We start from the raw sequence: 15,809 nt of genomic DNA on the forward strand, positions 1-15,809 counted from the left end.
AAAGGGACTCGCACACTGAAAGAATATCTTTGATGAAGACAGTTCAGGCAAGCAGAATGATTATTGCCAAAGAAGTATGTGATTCTTTGAGATCTTGAAGTGGGTCGGAAGAATCCTTGCCACCTAACTTATCATGGTTTGGGGGAGTTTGACAAGAATCCAGTTTTGATAAAGACAATCGTTTTTTCCTCCCCAAGTGACTATACATTTAAATAGCTAAAACATCTGTTCAGTAACATAGTAAAACATATACACTCGGAACGCCTGAGAGAAGAGCCTGCCAAACGATCGGTTGAGAGGGGCAGCACCCTCTTGCTGGGGGGAGAGCACCAAGATAAAGCAACCACTGTTTGTTTTGTCTGGTCAGGGGGAAAGCCAAGGCGACCCATATTTTTGGGTTTCTTTTATTTCATTTGTGAAGAAGTATTTGAGAAAGGGTGGCGAGAGGACATATCCTGACGGGCTTTTTTTTAACCTGTCCATTAGTAGAAGAGCATGAGAACCTTGGATGTCAACGCCTAACAGACTCTTGAGACCAGCCACCAAGCCACAGAAAGCGACTTTCTTCTTGCCTGGCCCTTACATCTCTCCCAATGGATGCAGAGACAGGGAGCAGCGTGGAGAGTGGGAAGACGACCAACAGAGGCACTCGAATCGCCCTGGCCGTGTTCGTTGGTGGCACCCTGGTGCTGGGCACGGTCCTCTTTCTAGGTAAGTGGAACTGGGCTAGTGCAGTGGCTTCCTTGTGCTGCATTCTGGCAAACCTGGTCAGGATGCAGGTGGAGGGCTGTTTGCTTGTGTTAGTAGGTGGTGCATCCTTACTTTCTATTAAATATGCAAATGAAAGGAAGCTTTTTCTTTAGGAGGGTAAATAAATAAAAACTCCCAAGTACCAAATGCATAGTCCAGAATGTGAAGTGGGTATAAAGTGGATTCGAGTGGCTAGAGGATTTGGTTGCATCGGGCAAACATTTTTTATGCATTACATTCAGCAAAATGAGTGTTTATGAATTCATAGTCAGATACTTTGATTTATTTTGTGAGGAAAGACTTTACATTGTGATCAAACCATGTTGGAATTTCTTTCCATTTGATTTTTATCGGTGTTTGCCTGAATGAATCATGAAATTTAACTCACAAAGTGCAAATCAGTCTTTAAAAATACACCGTTAATGATATTCTTCAATTCCTTTCTAACCCAGTGACTCTGGTGGAATAAAAAATTTAACTCTGCCTTTCTCTTAGATTTAAAAACTAATATGAAGGAAATAGAGGTTTTCCTCCTAAGATTTGGAAGGTATTGTGATTCATTGATTTTAATGACTTTTGGTGAGAATGATGTACCCAGAGGGTGATGTTAAAAGCATATTCTTATGAGACAGAACAAAATAGAAAGGGGAGAGGAATGTTCTAAAATTTTAGGCATTTTGAATCTTTGACTCTTTGCCTTTGTATTTGTTTCATACGGCTCAAGTATGAAACAGTATTTCATTAGCCTGAAAGTTATGTAGGACCAAGCCCTATATTTAGGAGAGTCTAGGTGCAGTTTGAAATGTAGCAAGCCTGGGAACATACCTTGGCATATGCAGGATGCAGGAGGCCATGTTTATCTTGGCAGGGGAAAACCAGTAATTAAACTTTAAAAGAGTTAGGGTTGTGTGGTTGAAAACTCTGCTAAAACGAGCAAACCATCTTTCCATGTTTTCTGTGGCTGAAGATTTAGGAAATTAGATGGGTTTATTGCTTTCTGGTACAGCTGAACCTCCTACTCCTGCGACTGAAATTGAGGCTCTCGAAAACTGGTGTGAGATTTCTCGGCGCTTGCGGTTTAGGCAAGTGTCCTATCCTGAAATTCAAAACTGGAGGAAAAATGATACGGGCATGTCAAGGGAGTATGTACTATGTGGGAAGTGACTACAAAGTGAGACTATTTGTGTTCTGCAAACATTCCCAAACTTGAAAATCCAAATGATTATTGTTTAGGTAAAAATACGTGCTCTTTTTAATGCCGTTACTGCTGCTTGAAGCTTTTTTGAAATTCCTCTCATGATTACATTCTGAGGCTGTAGCATATTATCAGAATGTTCTTGATGGCAGCAAATCTTTTTTTTTTTTTTTGGGGGGGGGGCCACACTGATCTTAGTTCCCTGACCAAGGATCGAACCCAGGCCCTCTGCTGTGAAAGTGTGGAGTCCTAACCACTAGGCCACTGGGGAATTCCAAATCTTTGTTCCTTGAGAGAAGATGATTCTTTGGGATCAGCTCTGAAGTTTTTAGAACACAGTAAAATTCATCAAGCCAGGCGATGCTATTATGGGTAAGGAGGCCTGCCTAAGATAGAAAAAATAACTTTCCAATGTGCCCAATAACACGGCTCTCTCTCACTTAGAATCTTTAGAGAAGCTGTAATGGTGTTAGAGAGTAAGGGTGTGGCCTCCCTCAGCCTTCACTACTCAGTGCGGTCTGTGGACCAGCAGCGTTATAGCATCCCTTGGGAGCCTGAACTCCACCCCAGACCTACTGATTCAGAATCTGCATTTTCACAAGATCCCCAGGTGATTCATTTGCAAATTAAAGTTTGAGAAGTATTGCTTCAGGTGACCATGTCCTTTCGGATGAATACATTCAGAGACATTTGCTTTTAAATAAATGCACACTCTCAAGTGAAAACATAAATGATATTTTTGTCAAATGTCTCTGCACTATTTCTGACTCCCTTCCTTCCCTCCTCCCCTTTTCACTGCCTAGTTCCACAGGCTCTGCCACCCACCCCCACCCTGCACCTAGCAAAGTCCTTGTCTGAAAATCTCCTGGGACCTGCCAGACAGTGCTCTTTATGACAGTATTTTGGTTAAGGTCGTCTTCTCTTCAAGGCACTTCCGGGTAAACTTTGTGGTATATTTTTCTGCCTATACAAGTTCAGTCACATGTCTGCAATTTCTGGCCTTCCTCCTTCCCTCTTATTTGTATTTTAGGCTCTGGGGTAATCTCTTTTTTAAAACCTTAGTCTTTATACAGTAAGAGTGATAGCCACTGGCCTTGGGGTGGTTTCAGCAAACTTAGAGCCCTAGGGTTTAAGGCCTTATATGCCTATACCCAGTTTATTTGATTGTATTTCATTTTTTTCTTTTAGATTTATTTTTTATTCAGGTAACATTGGTTTATAACATTACATAAATTTGATATGTACAATTTTTTCAGCTTTCTGGGCCATGTGCTGTCTCTGTTGTGGCTACCCGACTATGTTGTAGCACGAAAGCAACCATAAACAATATGTACACAAATGGGCATGGCTGTATTCCAGTACAACTTGATTTCTGGACATTGAAATTTAAATTTCGGATCATTTTCACATGCCACGAAATATTCTTCTTATGATTTTTTCCAACCATTAAAAAATGTAAAAAACATTCTTAGCTCACAGACCATTCAGAAAGAGGCAGTGGACTGGACTTGGCCCACAGGACATAGTTTGCTGACCCCCACTTTATGGTCATTCTCATGCTCATGTGGATGATGTCACTGCATTCTGAAGTCATTTCTGCTGCTTATAGACTAATCTAAAATGAGAAACCAAAGCGCTCTTTAAGTTTTTTAAAAAGCCCCTAACCAGCAAAAAGTAACATTTTCATTTTTTGTATTAGAAATAATTTTTTGTTGTCTCTGTTTTATTCACTTAAACCTTCACATTGTCTGGGCTTGTTGACCCCTCTTAATTTACAGGGTCTTAAGATAACCCCCCCCATGGAAATGATGCTCTTCCTTCAGAGACTGGGTTTGTCTGTGTCCTAATTAATTTAACTTAAACTTTTATTTTACTCATCATCAGGTAAAGATATTTGATTTTAGTTTTGCTTCCTTAGAGGTTTTCGGTCAATAATTATTTTCCATGAAAGAAATAACTCCTTAAAACTTTAAAAAATGAGATATAATTTACATATAACATTATTATATTGGTTTCAGGTGTACAACATAATGATTCAATACTTGTATATATTGAGAAATGATCACCATGATAAGTCTAGTTAACATCTATCACCTCACAGTTATGTATTTTTTTCTTGTGATGAGAACTTTTAAGATCTACTCTCTTATCAACTTCGAAATATACAACGGAGTATTACTAACCATAGTCACCAGGCTGTATGTTACATCCCCATGACCTATTTATTTTATAACTGGAAGTTTGTATCTTGAAAGGAATGTCTTTAACTATTTTATTATCTTTTTTCTAAAATAAAACAAGGCTAGTATCAAGAAGGTATTGTCCACAATCATAAAATATTATTATTTACAATAAAGTTTGTTTTTCCACTGAAAAAGAAGACACATGCTCCTTAAAGAACATTTGGTAACCATATAGAAGTAGACTGAAGGGAAAATTTACTCCATGGTTCTACCACCAAGGCATACTGAAATATTCCATACTAATCTTTATGTTCCAAATATATTTTTTTTACATTTTTTTTGCTTTCTAAAGAAATCAAAAATATAACTTTACGACAAGATACTTCTTTTCTTAAAAATAGGCCTGAGAGGGCTTCCCTGGTGGCGCAGTGGTTGGAAGTCCGCCTGCTCGATGCAGGGGACGCGGGTTCGTGCCCCGGTCCGGGAAGATCCCACATGCCACGGAGCGGCTGGGCCCGTGAGCCATGGCCACTGAGGCTGTGCGTCCGGAGCCTGTGCTCCGCAATGGGAGAGGCCACAGCGGTGAGAGGCCCGCGTACCGCAAAACAAACAAACAAAAAACAACAAAAAAATAGGCCTGAGATGTTTGCTCCATAGACAGCTTTCTTGAATCTCTAATGTAACACAGGTAAAAAGACTGTTTGGAGGATGAGTGTCACATTTCCAAATGATTCCTTATTTCTGCTCACAGAGTACAGCAATAATGAATTCTCCACAATTTCTTTGGCTACCACAAATATTTTCAAAGTCTAAACTCACATCTGCTAATGCCCAGGTGCTACCTGAAGTTTACAAATAGGGCACCGTTCTATACTTCTGCAGAAATCCATTTAGATGAAGTTACCAGGCAGATGGGGGAAATTAAGCCATTGGTGAAAAGCTACTTCTGTCTTACAGGGTTTTTGTTTGGTTTTGTTTTGGTGGAAGTAGTTGGAAGCTTGGTCCACCAAGCTGCATCTGTCTGGTAGATGCGTCTGTCTGGCTGGGCCTGATGGGAGGAGGGTGTGTGGGGTACAGGGCAGGCAGATAATGACTCTGTTGATAGATGGCTGAGTTATATAGGATATATTTTTACTCTTCCCCGTTTGATGGGCCGTGTCTGTATGGGTGGTTTAGATAAGACGCAGAACTTTAAATGCCACCTATGCTAGCTTTTTCCTTCCACTCTGGATTTGGTCCAAATGACACAGTCTATAAGTTTCAATTTTCCCACCACTAAAATGAGAATGTAGGTGTAAACAAAAAGTGAAATTATGAGACTTAAACCACAGATAATCAGAGATAGAAGAGACTTTAGAGATCTTTTAACCCAGTGGTTCTCAAACTTGAGCCTGCATCAGAATCACCTGGAGGCCTTGTTAAACCGCAGATGGCTGGGCCCCGCCCAGTTTCTGAGTCTGAAGGTCTGGGTGTGGCTTGGTCATTTGCATTTCTAATTAGCTCCCAGGTGATGTTGCTGTGCTGCCCTTGCCCTGGGGCCCCCATTCTAAGAAGCACTGGTCTGCTTGTGCCCACTTGTCTTATGTTCAAGAGAACCAAGTTTGAGAGCAGCCAAGAGTCTCACCAAGGTTACTTAGCTAGTGACCAGAGTCTGGTTCTGTGACACTGAGCCAGGTGGAGTTTTGAATTCGGTGTGAACACAGGGAAGGATGAACTGACAGCAAATGTCTCGCATACGTGCCTGACGGTGGGTTACTTGGTGGTGGTCTGCTGCAAGCCAGTCATTTCTTTATTTTGGTCTGTTTTCTCAGTGAGTCAAGGTTTCTTAAGCCTCCAAGCTAAGCCGGAGTACTGCCTGAAGCCAGAATGCATCGAAGCTGGTAAGTCAGTTTTCCATCCTGTGTCAAGTTATGATTATGGTACCTTGGTGAGTGGAAGAGAAAACAGGCGGTATTTTTAGTATTTTGTTTGCTTGAGGTTTACCAGGTATGAATTGCAATTCTGATGAAATTTTAAGTTTTCTTTCAAGACTTGGTGTGAAGTTGTGGAATGTAGGTTTCCTGTTTTCTTTTTCCTTGCAATGAAACAGCTGTGCAGTATTCCAAATCATTATAAAGGAAATCAGGAAGGGGTGTGGAAGGCTGAATGGCCTCTCTTAAGACCTGGAGACCTTGACCTTCATATCCCCTTAGCTGGATACAGATTCCCATTTATCTCAAGTAGTCTTTCTGTATCTTCTGGTCAGTGGGTCTGGCCTGTCTGCGTCTAAGCAGGGACCCTCTGTAAACCGATACTTCCACTGTCACCTGGAATCTCTTTGGGTCCTTCTCTTTCACGTTACAAGTCAAATTTTTCTTGAGGTGACAGGCTGTGTATCAGTGGGTACCGCAAAGTGAAGACGAGCGGTTAAAGTTGCCTCAGTTTTGCAACATCTATCAGTTTTGCCCTCCATAAACCAGTGTTAGGGCCTAGAGTTGCAGGACCTGGATCCCAGCCCCACTCCCATTTTTAAGTGGCCAGGGACACTGGTGTGCGTTTTCCAAGGGGAAAGTGATGGGATAAGTTAAGCACATGGTCCTTTCACTTTCCTCTTGGCCTTAAGAGAAGAGATTAATGAATTATTGCACCAAATATTTATTGCACTCCAGGCACTGAGTTAGGTTCTAGGAATATAGCAGTGAGGCCGAATGACCAGGTAAGGGAAGAAAGACAACAAACACCCAAGGCAATTAATGGACAAGAAAAATATCAGCTGGTGGTACATGTTATGCAGAAAATTAAAAAAAATAGAATAATGTGGTGGCAAGTGACAGGATGGCTAGATTGCAAAGTCTGAGGAAATGACATTGAAGGGGCCCTTTGAATAATGAGAAGGGAGTGCTGTGTGAAGATGGAGGAAAGGGCTTTCCAGGTGGGGGGAACAGCTGGGGCAAAGGTCCCGTAGAGGAAAGAGCTTGGGGGACTTGAGGAATGGGAAGAGCCTCTGGGTAAGGGGCAGGATGCAGGTGATCAGGGTCAGTGGGGAACCCAGGTGCCAGCAAGTTTGAGGTTTTCCTAAGTGTGCTCAGAAGCCTCTGGAGGGATTTCAGAGAGACACAAGATCTTATTAGCCTTCAGAAAGATCTCTGTGTGGAGAGCTCGACTCTGGGGAGCCTTTTGGGGCAGAGGAGAGACTGTAGAGGGCAAGAATGGAAGAAGGTCGCTAAGGCAGGTGGTTATTTCGGCAAGCCAGGTGAGAAGTGATGCTGTCTTGAATTCAAGACATGGGAAGGGAGACAAGAGGGTTTAGGAGATAAAGAGCTTGCTAAAGGATTGGATGTGGGCTGCAAGAAAATTCAGAGAATCAAAGTGATACTTAGATTTTTGGCGGTGGTTGGGTGGTGGCATTTATTGAGATGGAAAAGACTTAGGTGAAAGGGCTTTTAAACTCTGAGGCCTTATACAAAGGTACTAGGTTAGACAGTTGTGTTATTAGAGTTCTTTTTTCTAAATTTATTTTTTTACTGAAGTATAGTTGAATTACAATGTTGTGTTAATTACTGCTGTACAGCAAAGTGACTCAGTTATACATATATACATTATTTTTCCTATTCTTTTGTATTATGGTTTATCACAGAATATTGAATATAGTTCTCTGTGCTATACAGTAGGACCTTGTTGTCCATCCATTCCATATGTACCAGTTTGCACCTGCTAATCCCAAACTTGCATTCCTACCCTCTCCCACCCTCCTACCCATTGGCAACCACCAGTCTATTCTCTTAGAGTTCTTTTTTAAAAAAATATTTATTTACTGGGCTGTGCTGGGTCTTTAGTTGCAGCACGTGGGCTCCTTAGTTGCAGCATGCATGTGGGATCTAGTTCCCTGACCAGGGATCGAACCTGGGCCCCCTGCATTGGGAGTGCAGAATCTCAACCACTGTGCCACCAGGGAAGTCCCTTGTCCCATTCTTAAGTGATCTATCTATCTATCTATCTATCTATATATATGTTTTAAACCGGGCAGTATGTTAAGTGACTTACATGTGCCATCTCATAAAAATCTTCATAAGAACCCCATGAAGTTGGTGCTATCACCCGGCCCAATTGCACATGAGGAAATGTAGGCTTCTAGGTGCTAAATAACTTGCTCTGGGTCACATCCTGAGTTAGCAGCAGGGCTGGGCTTCAAGTTCATGTGTGGCTCCTCTCCATCTGTGCCTGTGTGCCAGAGGCCATGCCAGGAAACTCTCTTGGACCCTGGTCCTGTCTTGCTCTTTTTTCATAACATTAGACCTACTAGAGTCTAGGGACTAGACAACTGTTTCAGCTGTTTGATCTCGTCCCAGAACGGATGAGAAAGATGTGGGAATTCCCAGGTCCTTTCCTGCTCCCAGCGGAGCAGCTGACCTAGGGATTTCTCCAGTGGAGCAAGGGTGACCTGGAGTCAGGTGGGGCACCAGGTGGGACTATCAGAGGACAGGTTTTAGACTTCACGTCATCACCTTGTGCTTCGTCTGTGGAACAGTTTTTGCAGATGTGTAAAATTAAAAATTTTGAACTCAAACTCAAATTGAAACCCTAAGTCAACTTTTCGTACGGAGGGCCACTTATTTCATGAGTTTTGTCTCTTTATTACGAATCATAATAATGCAAAAGTAAAGCTTGAAGAATGACATTGATTATGTCGTCTCCTGCCAGCTAGTGTTTTCCCTTGCTGCCCTCTTTTTAGTTTTCACCTTGGCGACTGGCTTTCTAATATTTAAAAAGATACTTCCGCTGTTTCTGGAGCAAAAGGCTCACCAGGGCTACAGTCCTCTTCACTGTAACGTGGGCGCCGCTGTGTGGTGCGTGGGCGCCCCGTGCGTGCTGCGTGGGCGCCGCTGTTAGGTGCGTGGGCGCCGCGTGCGTGCTGCGTGGGCGCCGCTGTGCGGTGCGTGGGCGCCGCGTGCGTGCTGCGTGGGCACTGCGTGCGTGCTGCGCGGGCGCTGCTGTTTGCGTGGGCGCCGCGTGCGTGCTACGTGGGCGCCGCGTGCGTGCTGCGTGGGCGCCAGTGTTAGGTGCGTGGGCGCCGCGTGCGTGCTGCGTGGGCGCCGCTGTGCGGTGCGTGGGCGCTCCGTGCGTGCTGCGTGGGCGCCGCTGTTAGGTGCGTGGGCGCCGCGTGCGTGCTGCGTGGGCGCCGCTGTGCGGTGCGTGGGCGCCGCGTGCTTGCTGCGTGGGCGCCGCTGTGCGGTGCGTGGGCGCCGCGTGCGTGCTGCGTGGGCGCCGCTGTGCGGTGCGTGGGCGCCGCGTGCGTGCTGCGTGGGTGCCCATGTGCGCTGCGTGGGCGCCGCTGTGTGCTGGCAGGATGAAGTTTGGGAGAGTGACGTTCTGGACTTTTTGCGAGAAGGTGCCAGTCTTTTCCGAGATGGCTTCTCTTCTTGACTTTCCTTTCCTCTTCTACTTCCATCTATCCTAATCCCTCTTTCAGAATAAGAGGTGGAGGAAGAATACAAAGAAATGAGGAAACAAGGAAAGGGCGTGCTAATGATAGTGGATAAGGCCAGAGAGGTTGATGAGTGTGAGGCATGATCTATCTGGCCAAGTACAGGCCATGTGATATGGGCTAAATACATAAACTATCCTAAGCTCAGTTTCACCATCTGTAAAATGGGAATAAGAACTTTTATTTGTCATACTGGTTGTGAGACTAGAAGAAAATAATGTTGGTGGTAGTACTAGTAATCCAGGTCCACAGTGCCATATCCTTTACCCTGTACCTAGAGAGCGTTGTAATGCTCAGTTGGCAAGACTGGACCCGAGCTCAGTTCCTGTGACGGCAAAACTGGATCTTAACTCATGTGAGGCTGTTTTAGACTTTGTTCATCCCACTTAAGAGAATATGCATTTATTCCCTATAGAATTATTAATGTGCTTGCTGCAGGAGTGCTGCTCCAGACATTGCTGGAGGTATTATATAATCTGTGGTTTAGGCGTTGCATTAGTTTTCTAGAATCTATGAGCTCTGAAACATCTGGCCTCAAGAGTTTCGAGTAAGTGTTTGTGGAATTGTAATAGCAGATTTGTATGTATGGTTGCCAGATTTAGCTACATGCATTCATTCAGGATGCTCAGTTAAATTTGAATTGCAGATATACGACAATTTTGTTTTTGCTACGAGTATGTCCCGTGCAATATTTGGTAGTACTTACGCTATAAGAGTAGTCATTTATCTGAAATGCAAATTTCACTAGGCATTGTGTATTTTATCTGGCAGCTGTATTTATTTGGCTATGTGCCTGACACTGTTCTAAACACTTTACACATATTTTCTCATTTAATTCTCATGAAAATCCTATGTGGTGCTATTATTATCCCATTTTATACAGATGAGGAAACTAAGATACAGAGAGGCTAAGTAACCTGCCTAAGGTTACATAGTTATTGCATGGGGTTGTTGGCATTCAAAACCAGGTGGTCTGGCTCCAGAGTCTGTGATGAGGCTATACTGCCTGAAAAGGGCTTAGCATAGTTCCTGGCACAGAGGAAATGCTCAATATTAGTGATTTTATTGTTACCCCCTCCCCCCCAACCCTGATTAAACTTAAAAAGTCAGGGTGGTATAAGGAGTGGTGTCTTCACTTCTACTAGATAAACACTAGCTGGAGATTGAATAACAATTTACCTTATATGCAATGACTTGAGGGACTACATAGCTTGGCCTTTCACAGATTTCCTTCATTATCATATTTCTTTTATTAAAACAAGACTCTGTGGTTTTTCTCCATGGAGCTGAGTAGGGGGAGAGGAGTTTTGGTGTCTTGACAGCTGTGGTCCCTTGCAATTTGAAGTCACAGTTCCCTTGCAGAAAGTGCAGCCCTGTGCCCAGCTGTGCATTGTGAGTGCTGAATTGAGAGGCTGAAGCTGGAGTTTTTCCACGTAGTGGGCTCAGTTCCAAATTCAGTGTGAGTGATGTATTCCCCCACTTTATACCAGGGCTGAGGTCAGAGCTGATCTTGCAGTTTAGGTTCCTGCAAGAATACTGAGGAGATGGGATACATTTGAGGGTTGGGGGCAGGGGGAGGCTTGGGAAGGTGGCCAGAAAACAACGTGCTTATGTGAATAAAAATGTGTGTGAGGGTTCCTCTATGTGACTCTGAATATTGTGTGGGACTGAAACTTGTATGATCCGTGTTCCTGAGGTGTTCCATAGCAGATTCATTCTGTGGCTGCACAACCAGGATAGCCACAAATATAAACTAAAATGAAGATTTTATGTGTCCTAGCAAATTTGCATATTAAATATTAATGATAAAATAGTAACAGTAAGTAAAATTGTAATTGGAGGCAACCTAATTAATTCTGAAAGATGAAAATATTAAGTAAATTTAAAATTTATCAACCTTAGATTCTAAACCAATTTTTTTCTTTTTGGATGTGGAAGGATTGAGCGTGATGGGGATTTTGAAGTTCTATAGAGATTAAGTTGTTTGTATATTATTAACTTCATCAAAGACAAAAAGCTGTTTGAAATTTTCATAGAAAGTGTAGGCTAGAATTGAATCACTTTACTGTACAGCAGAAATTAATGCAATATTGTAAATCAACTATGCTTCAATAAAATAAATTAAAAAAAAAATGTAGGCTAGAGAAATGTGTAGCCTTACTTTTAAACCTGGAGGAACCACACACATAACCAAACTGTAATATGCGCATCTAAATTTATGCAGATTATATTTTTTTGGCAAGTCATTCAAGTTTAGCTGAAAACTCATTGAGTTTTCATTACTTCAAACATAAATGTATTCTGGCAGTAATTAATTATGAAAATCACCCAGGCTGTCGTCTTTCCCAGGTCATTAAAATATTGGCCGCCTTTAAAAAAAAAAAAATCATTTGGTGCATATCTTTATGCTAGAGTGGTAGCCAGCAGTTGGAAGGGACTTGGAGTTCAATATTAGGAATTTTGGGACCTTCTCATTTTGTAACGAAAGACTTTTTTTTAAAGCTCATGGATACATATTTAAGTATGAACGAACTTCCTACCGATTGACTATCTTCCATATATAATCGGGTGTGGCCTTAAGAAAGAGGAAAAGATGGCAGATCAGTCTATCGTGTCTTTCTGTTAACTCATACAAATACCCAGTTCTGCCCCTAGACCTGGGCAAGAGGGGCCCCTGCCCTGGGCCCCTCATTTAGAATGTTACACTTTGCTCTGCTCTGGCCATGCCTCTCCCCTCCTCAACCCAGAATTCCCTGCAAGATGGCCCCAACCCTCCTTTTAGGGCCTGTTTGGGTCTCTTCCAGGGCTTCAGTCCTCTGAGAGCTGCCCCGAATGTCAAGGGGCTCAAGGATCCATACCTGGCTCTCCAGGTCTTTATAAAGGTGTATTGTAAATAGATATTGTCAACATTTAGGTATTACATGTGGGCTTCTGTTTCAGTTAGCCTTTGTTGTGGAATAGACCACCCCAAACCTTAAAGGCCTGAAACAAGAGTGATTTAATATTTCTTATGATGCCTTGGGTTTGGTGGGGTTCCTCTGCTGAGACTGCCTAGGCTCATTCATACAGCTGCATTCAGTTGGAGGGTCGCCTGGCCTGGAAGGTCCATGATAGTTTCAGTCACACATCTGGCGGTTGGCGGTGGCTTCGTTCTTCTTCGCGTGGCCTTACCTCCTCCAGGAGATTCTTCAAAGGGCAGTCTCAGGGCTCCAAAGGGATTTAACGTGGAAGGTGAAAGGCCTCTTAAGGCCTAGTTTTGAAACTCATGAAAAGTTACTCTGCCACTTTCTGTTGGTCAAAGCAAGTCACAAGGCCAGCCCAGATTCATGGCAGGGGAAATAGATCCTGGTGGCAAGAGTGGCAAAGTCACCTTGCAGAAGGATGAAAGGAATGGAAGGAAATGTCACGCGCGTCCTGGCAAACAATTTACCTTATACTCCATTTATATTCCTATTCCAGGTCCCACAGATGTTAGGGGTGCTCCTGCAAAAGCCAGTAACTATAATATGACTAAAACTTTTATCCACTCGCTCTGGATGTAATAGTTTAATATAGTGAAGTTGATTCAGGGCTTCATTTGAGGGGAAGTGTAAAAGCCAAGGCTTGGGAACTGGTTGATATGAAATCATTGTTTAATTTGGAAGAGAGCAGTACACAATGTTCAGTGCTTGTCATTAATCCTATGATTTTCTTTTTAAATAGCTGCTTCCATCTTGAGTAAAGTAAATCTGTCTGTGGACCCCTGTGATAATTTCTTCCGGTTTGCTTGTGATGGCTGGATAAACAGTAATCCAATTCCTGAAGATATGCCAAGCTATGGGATTTATCCTTGGCTGAGACGTAATGTCGACCTCAAGTTGAAGGGTAAGTTTCTACTGGGGTTTGGTGATGTGCTTTACAGAGAGCAGTATTTGACAAGAAAAACATAGCTTTGGATTTGCGGCATGACTGCTCACTCTTTAACTATACTAAATTCACTTCCAGGATTTTTTAAAGTGGAAGATTGAAAGGAAAGTTGTGGAATTTTAATCTTTCAGATCTCAGTGCAAGCCTAGTGTAGTTCATTATATTCACATTTGATAATAGTAAGTTCTGCTGCTGAAGGATAAATAGCCTTTGATTGAGGTTGGGAGCAAAGGAATACTTAATGAAAATCATGTTATATTGGTATACTTATTCATCTGTTATGTTCAGAGCAAACTTCATCACTTGCTCACTGTGTCCTGGATTTTCATGGTTTACAAAATGTACTTAACACTTCATTGTCTTTTGACATCACTTTTGGGAACTCTGGATGACCTTGTGTTTGTCATGTTGTTCCTGTTAACTTCTAAGTTGGCTCTGGGGAGACTGTCCTTTCCCCATGGCCTCTCAAGCAATGACAAGCTCACACACACATACTCACATATGCGTGCATGCACACATACTCTTCAAAAGTTGGAAATATCTTTTGCTAGAGCATCTTCTGCTCACAATTGGTCTAATTTTTATGCTGAGTTGTTGGAGAAAACCACTTCAGAACGCAAGTACAGAGATTTCAAGGCCAGGTAAGGTGAGTGTTTTGAGAAGGCAAAAATAGTATATATTTTTTTCGCTTTCTTATAACTGAGTTATGCCATATAACTTGCATTCAGTAACACACCTGAAAGAATTTCTGAATATTTTTGAGAATCATCATTTTTCTATCTTCTCCATATCCTTTTCCTCAAGATTTTAAGAATTAAGTTCATTAATTTTAATGAAAATTAAATACGTATCAACTTATATGTATGTTACAACATCTGAAACCATTGGCAAAATAATTAGATACCTATTGTCACTGTAAGGAAAAATGTGCTTAAATTTCACAACTAGATATAAATCATATGGACTTACATTTTCTACCAGAAGGCTGAAACTTAATCTTCATAAGTTATAAATGAGAATTTGCAAGAATGTCAGAGTTTTTCCATAACCCAACAGGTGAGATTCCTGTTCTGTGGAACTGTAAATAGGACCTTGAAGAATGAATTTACTGAGACTTATTTTCCTGCAGGATATTAACTCGTGTCGGTCCTTTACCTACCATTCTTGCCTGTTTCCTGTTTCCCTTCTCTGGCTTCTTTTCTTCCTAGACAGAGAGATGTGTGCATGTGTGCACATGTACACACACACAATTGGAGAAATATCACTGAAGGATAAAAAAAAGTCAATATTTCCAGATAGATGATCCTTTTATATTAGGTATAGCCCAAAGATTTCTGTCTTCAGGGCATGAAGCAGTTATAATAATTTAAAGAATTTCTGGGAATGTCTTATTGTAAAAACTAAAATCAGTATCGGTGGGCTTTGTTTGAGGAGGACATGGTATATGGGCTAAAATTCATAGAAGTAAGAGTAAATTGTTCAGAGCAGCACAAGTTTTTTTTTTCTACTTTGAAAACTGAAAAAAATTTATTTCCAGGCTCAGTCGTGAAAGTAAAAAGGAGCACAAATAACATGCAAAGAGTAAAAAGAAAGTCACACATAAATCCACCCCTAGAAATAACTGCTAATAAAGCAATTGGGTATATATAGCTTTCCAGGTGTTTTTCTCCATGTGTGGGTACGTATGCATAATCTCATATGCACAGCCATATATTTAAAAAAATAAAAGATAGCTGATATTACGCATGCTGCTCTGTCACCTGCTGTAACACATAATGTATTCCTCATAGACATGGATTATGTCAGTAGATATCTTTCCTTATTATAAATAACACTATAATAATACCTAAGTTTACACATCTTTATGGCCTTATCTAAATGTATCCTTAGGATAAATTCCCAGATATGAAATTGTTGTGTTGAAAGAGTATTCACCGTTTCATTTTTGTTGCATACATCAGAATCACCCTTTAGAAAGTTATTTTTAGGTATTCATATATTTTCTTGCTGTTTTAAATGGTTACTTTTCGTAATCACCCATTTTTTTTGTGTGGTATAAAGTAGGGGTCAGCAAACTGTGGCCTGTGGGCCAAATCCAGCCCACTGCCTGTTTTTGTAAATAAAGTTTTTTTGAAAGACAGCCACATCCATTCATTTATGCATTATCAATGGCTGCTTTTGCACCACAAAGGCAGAGTTGAGTAGTTGCATATAGAGACCATATGACCCATAAAGCCCATATAACCTGCAAAACCTAAAATATTTACTCTCTGACCTTAATGGAAAAAGTTTGCCAACTCCTGATGCCTGT

At 41.7% G+C, this 15,809-nt stretch overlaps 1 protein-coding gene across 1 annotated transcript in view; it reads left to right on the plus strand.

The window, feature by feature from the left end:
• The first annotated feature begins 513 nt into the window (after positions 1 to 513).
• The window catches only part of PHEX (phosphate regulating endopeptidase X-linked), a 198,819-nt gene continuing 183,523 nt past the window's right edge, over positions 514 to 15,809 (plus strand). The window contains exons 1-3 of the mRNA XM_004283074.4: positions 514 to 711; positions 5,940 to 6,008; positions 13,295 to 13,456. Coding sequence (XP_004283122.1) covers positions 594 to 711; positions 5,940 to 6,008; positions 13,295 to 13,456 — 349 coding nt within the window. The 5' untranslated portion in view covers positions 514 to 593. The remainder of the gene's footprint in view (positions 712 to 5,939; positions 6,009 to 13,294; positions 13,457 to 15,809) is intronic.

The sequence above is a fragment of the Orcinus orca genome, chromosome X (genome assembly GCF_937001465.1).
Source record: "Orcinus orca chromosome X, mOrcOrc1.1, whole genome shotgun sequence".
Lineage (NCBI taxonomy): Eukaryota > Metazoa > Chordata > Mammalia > Artiodactyla > Delphinidae > Orcinus > Orcinus orca.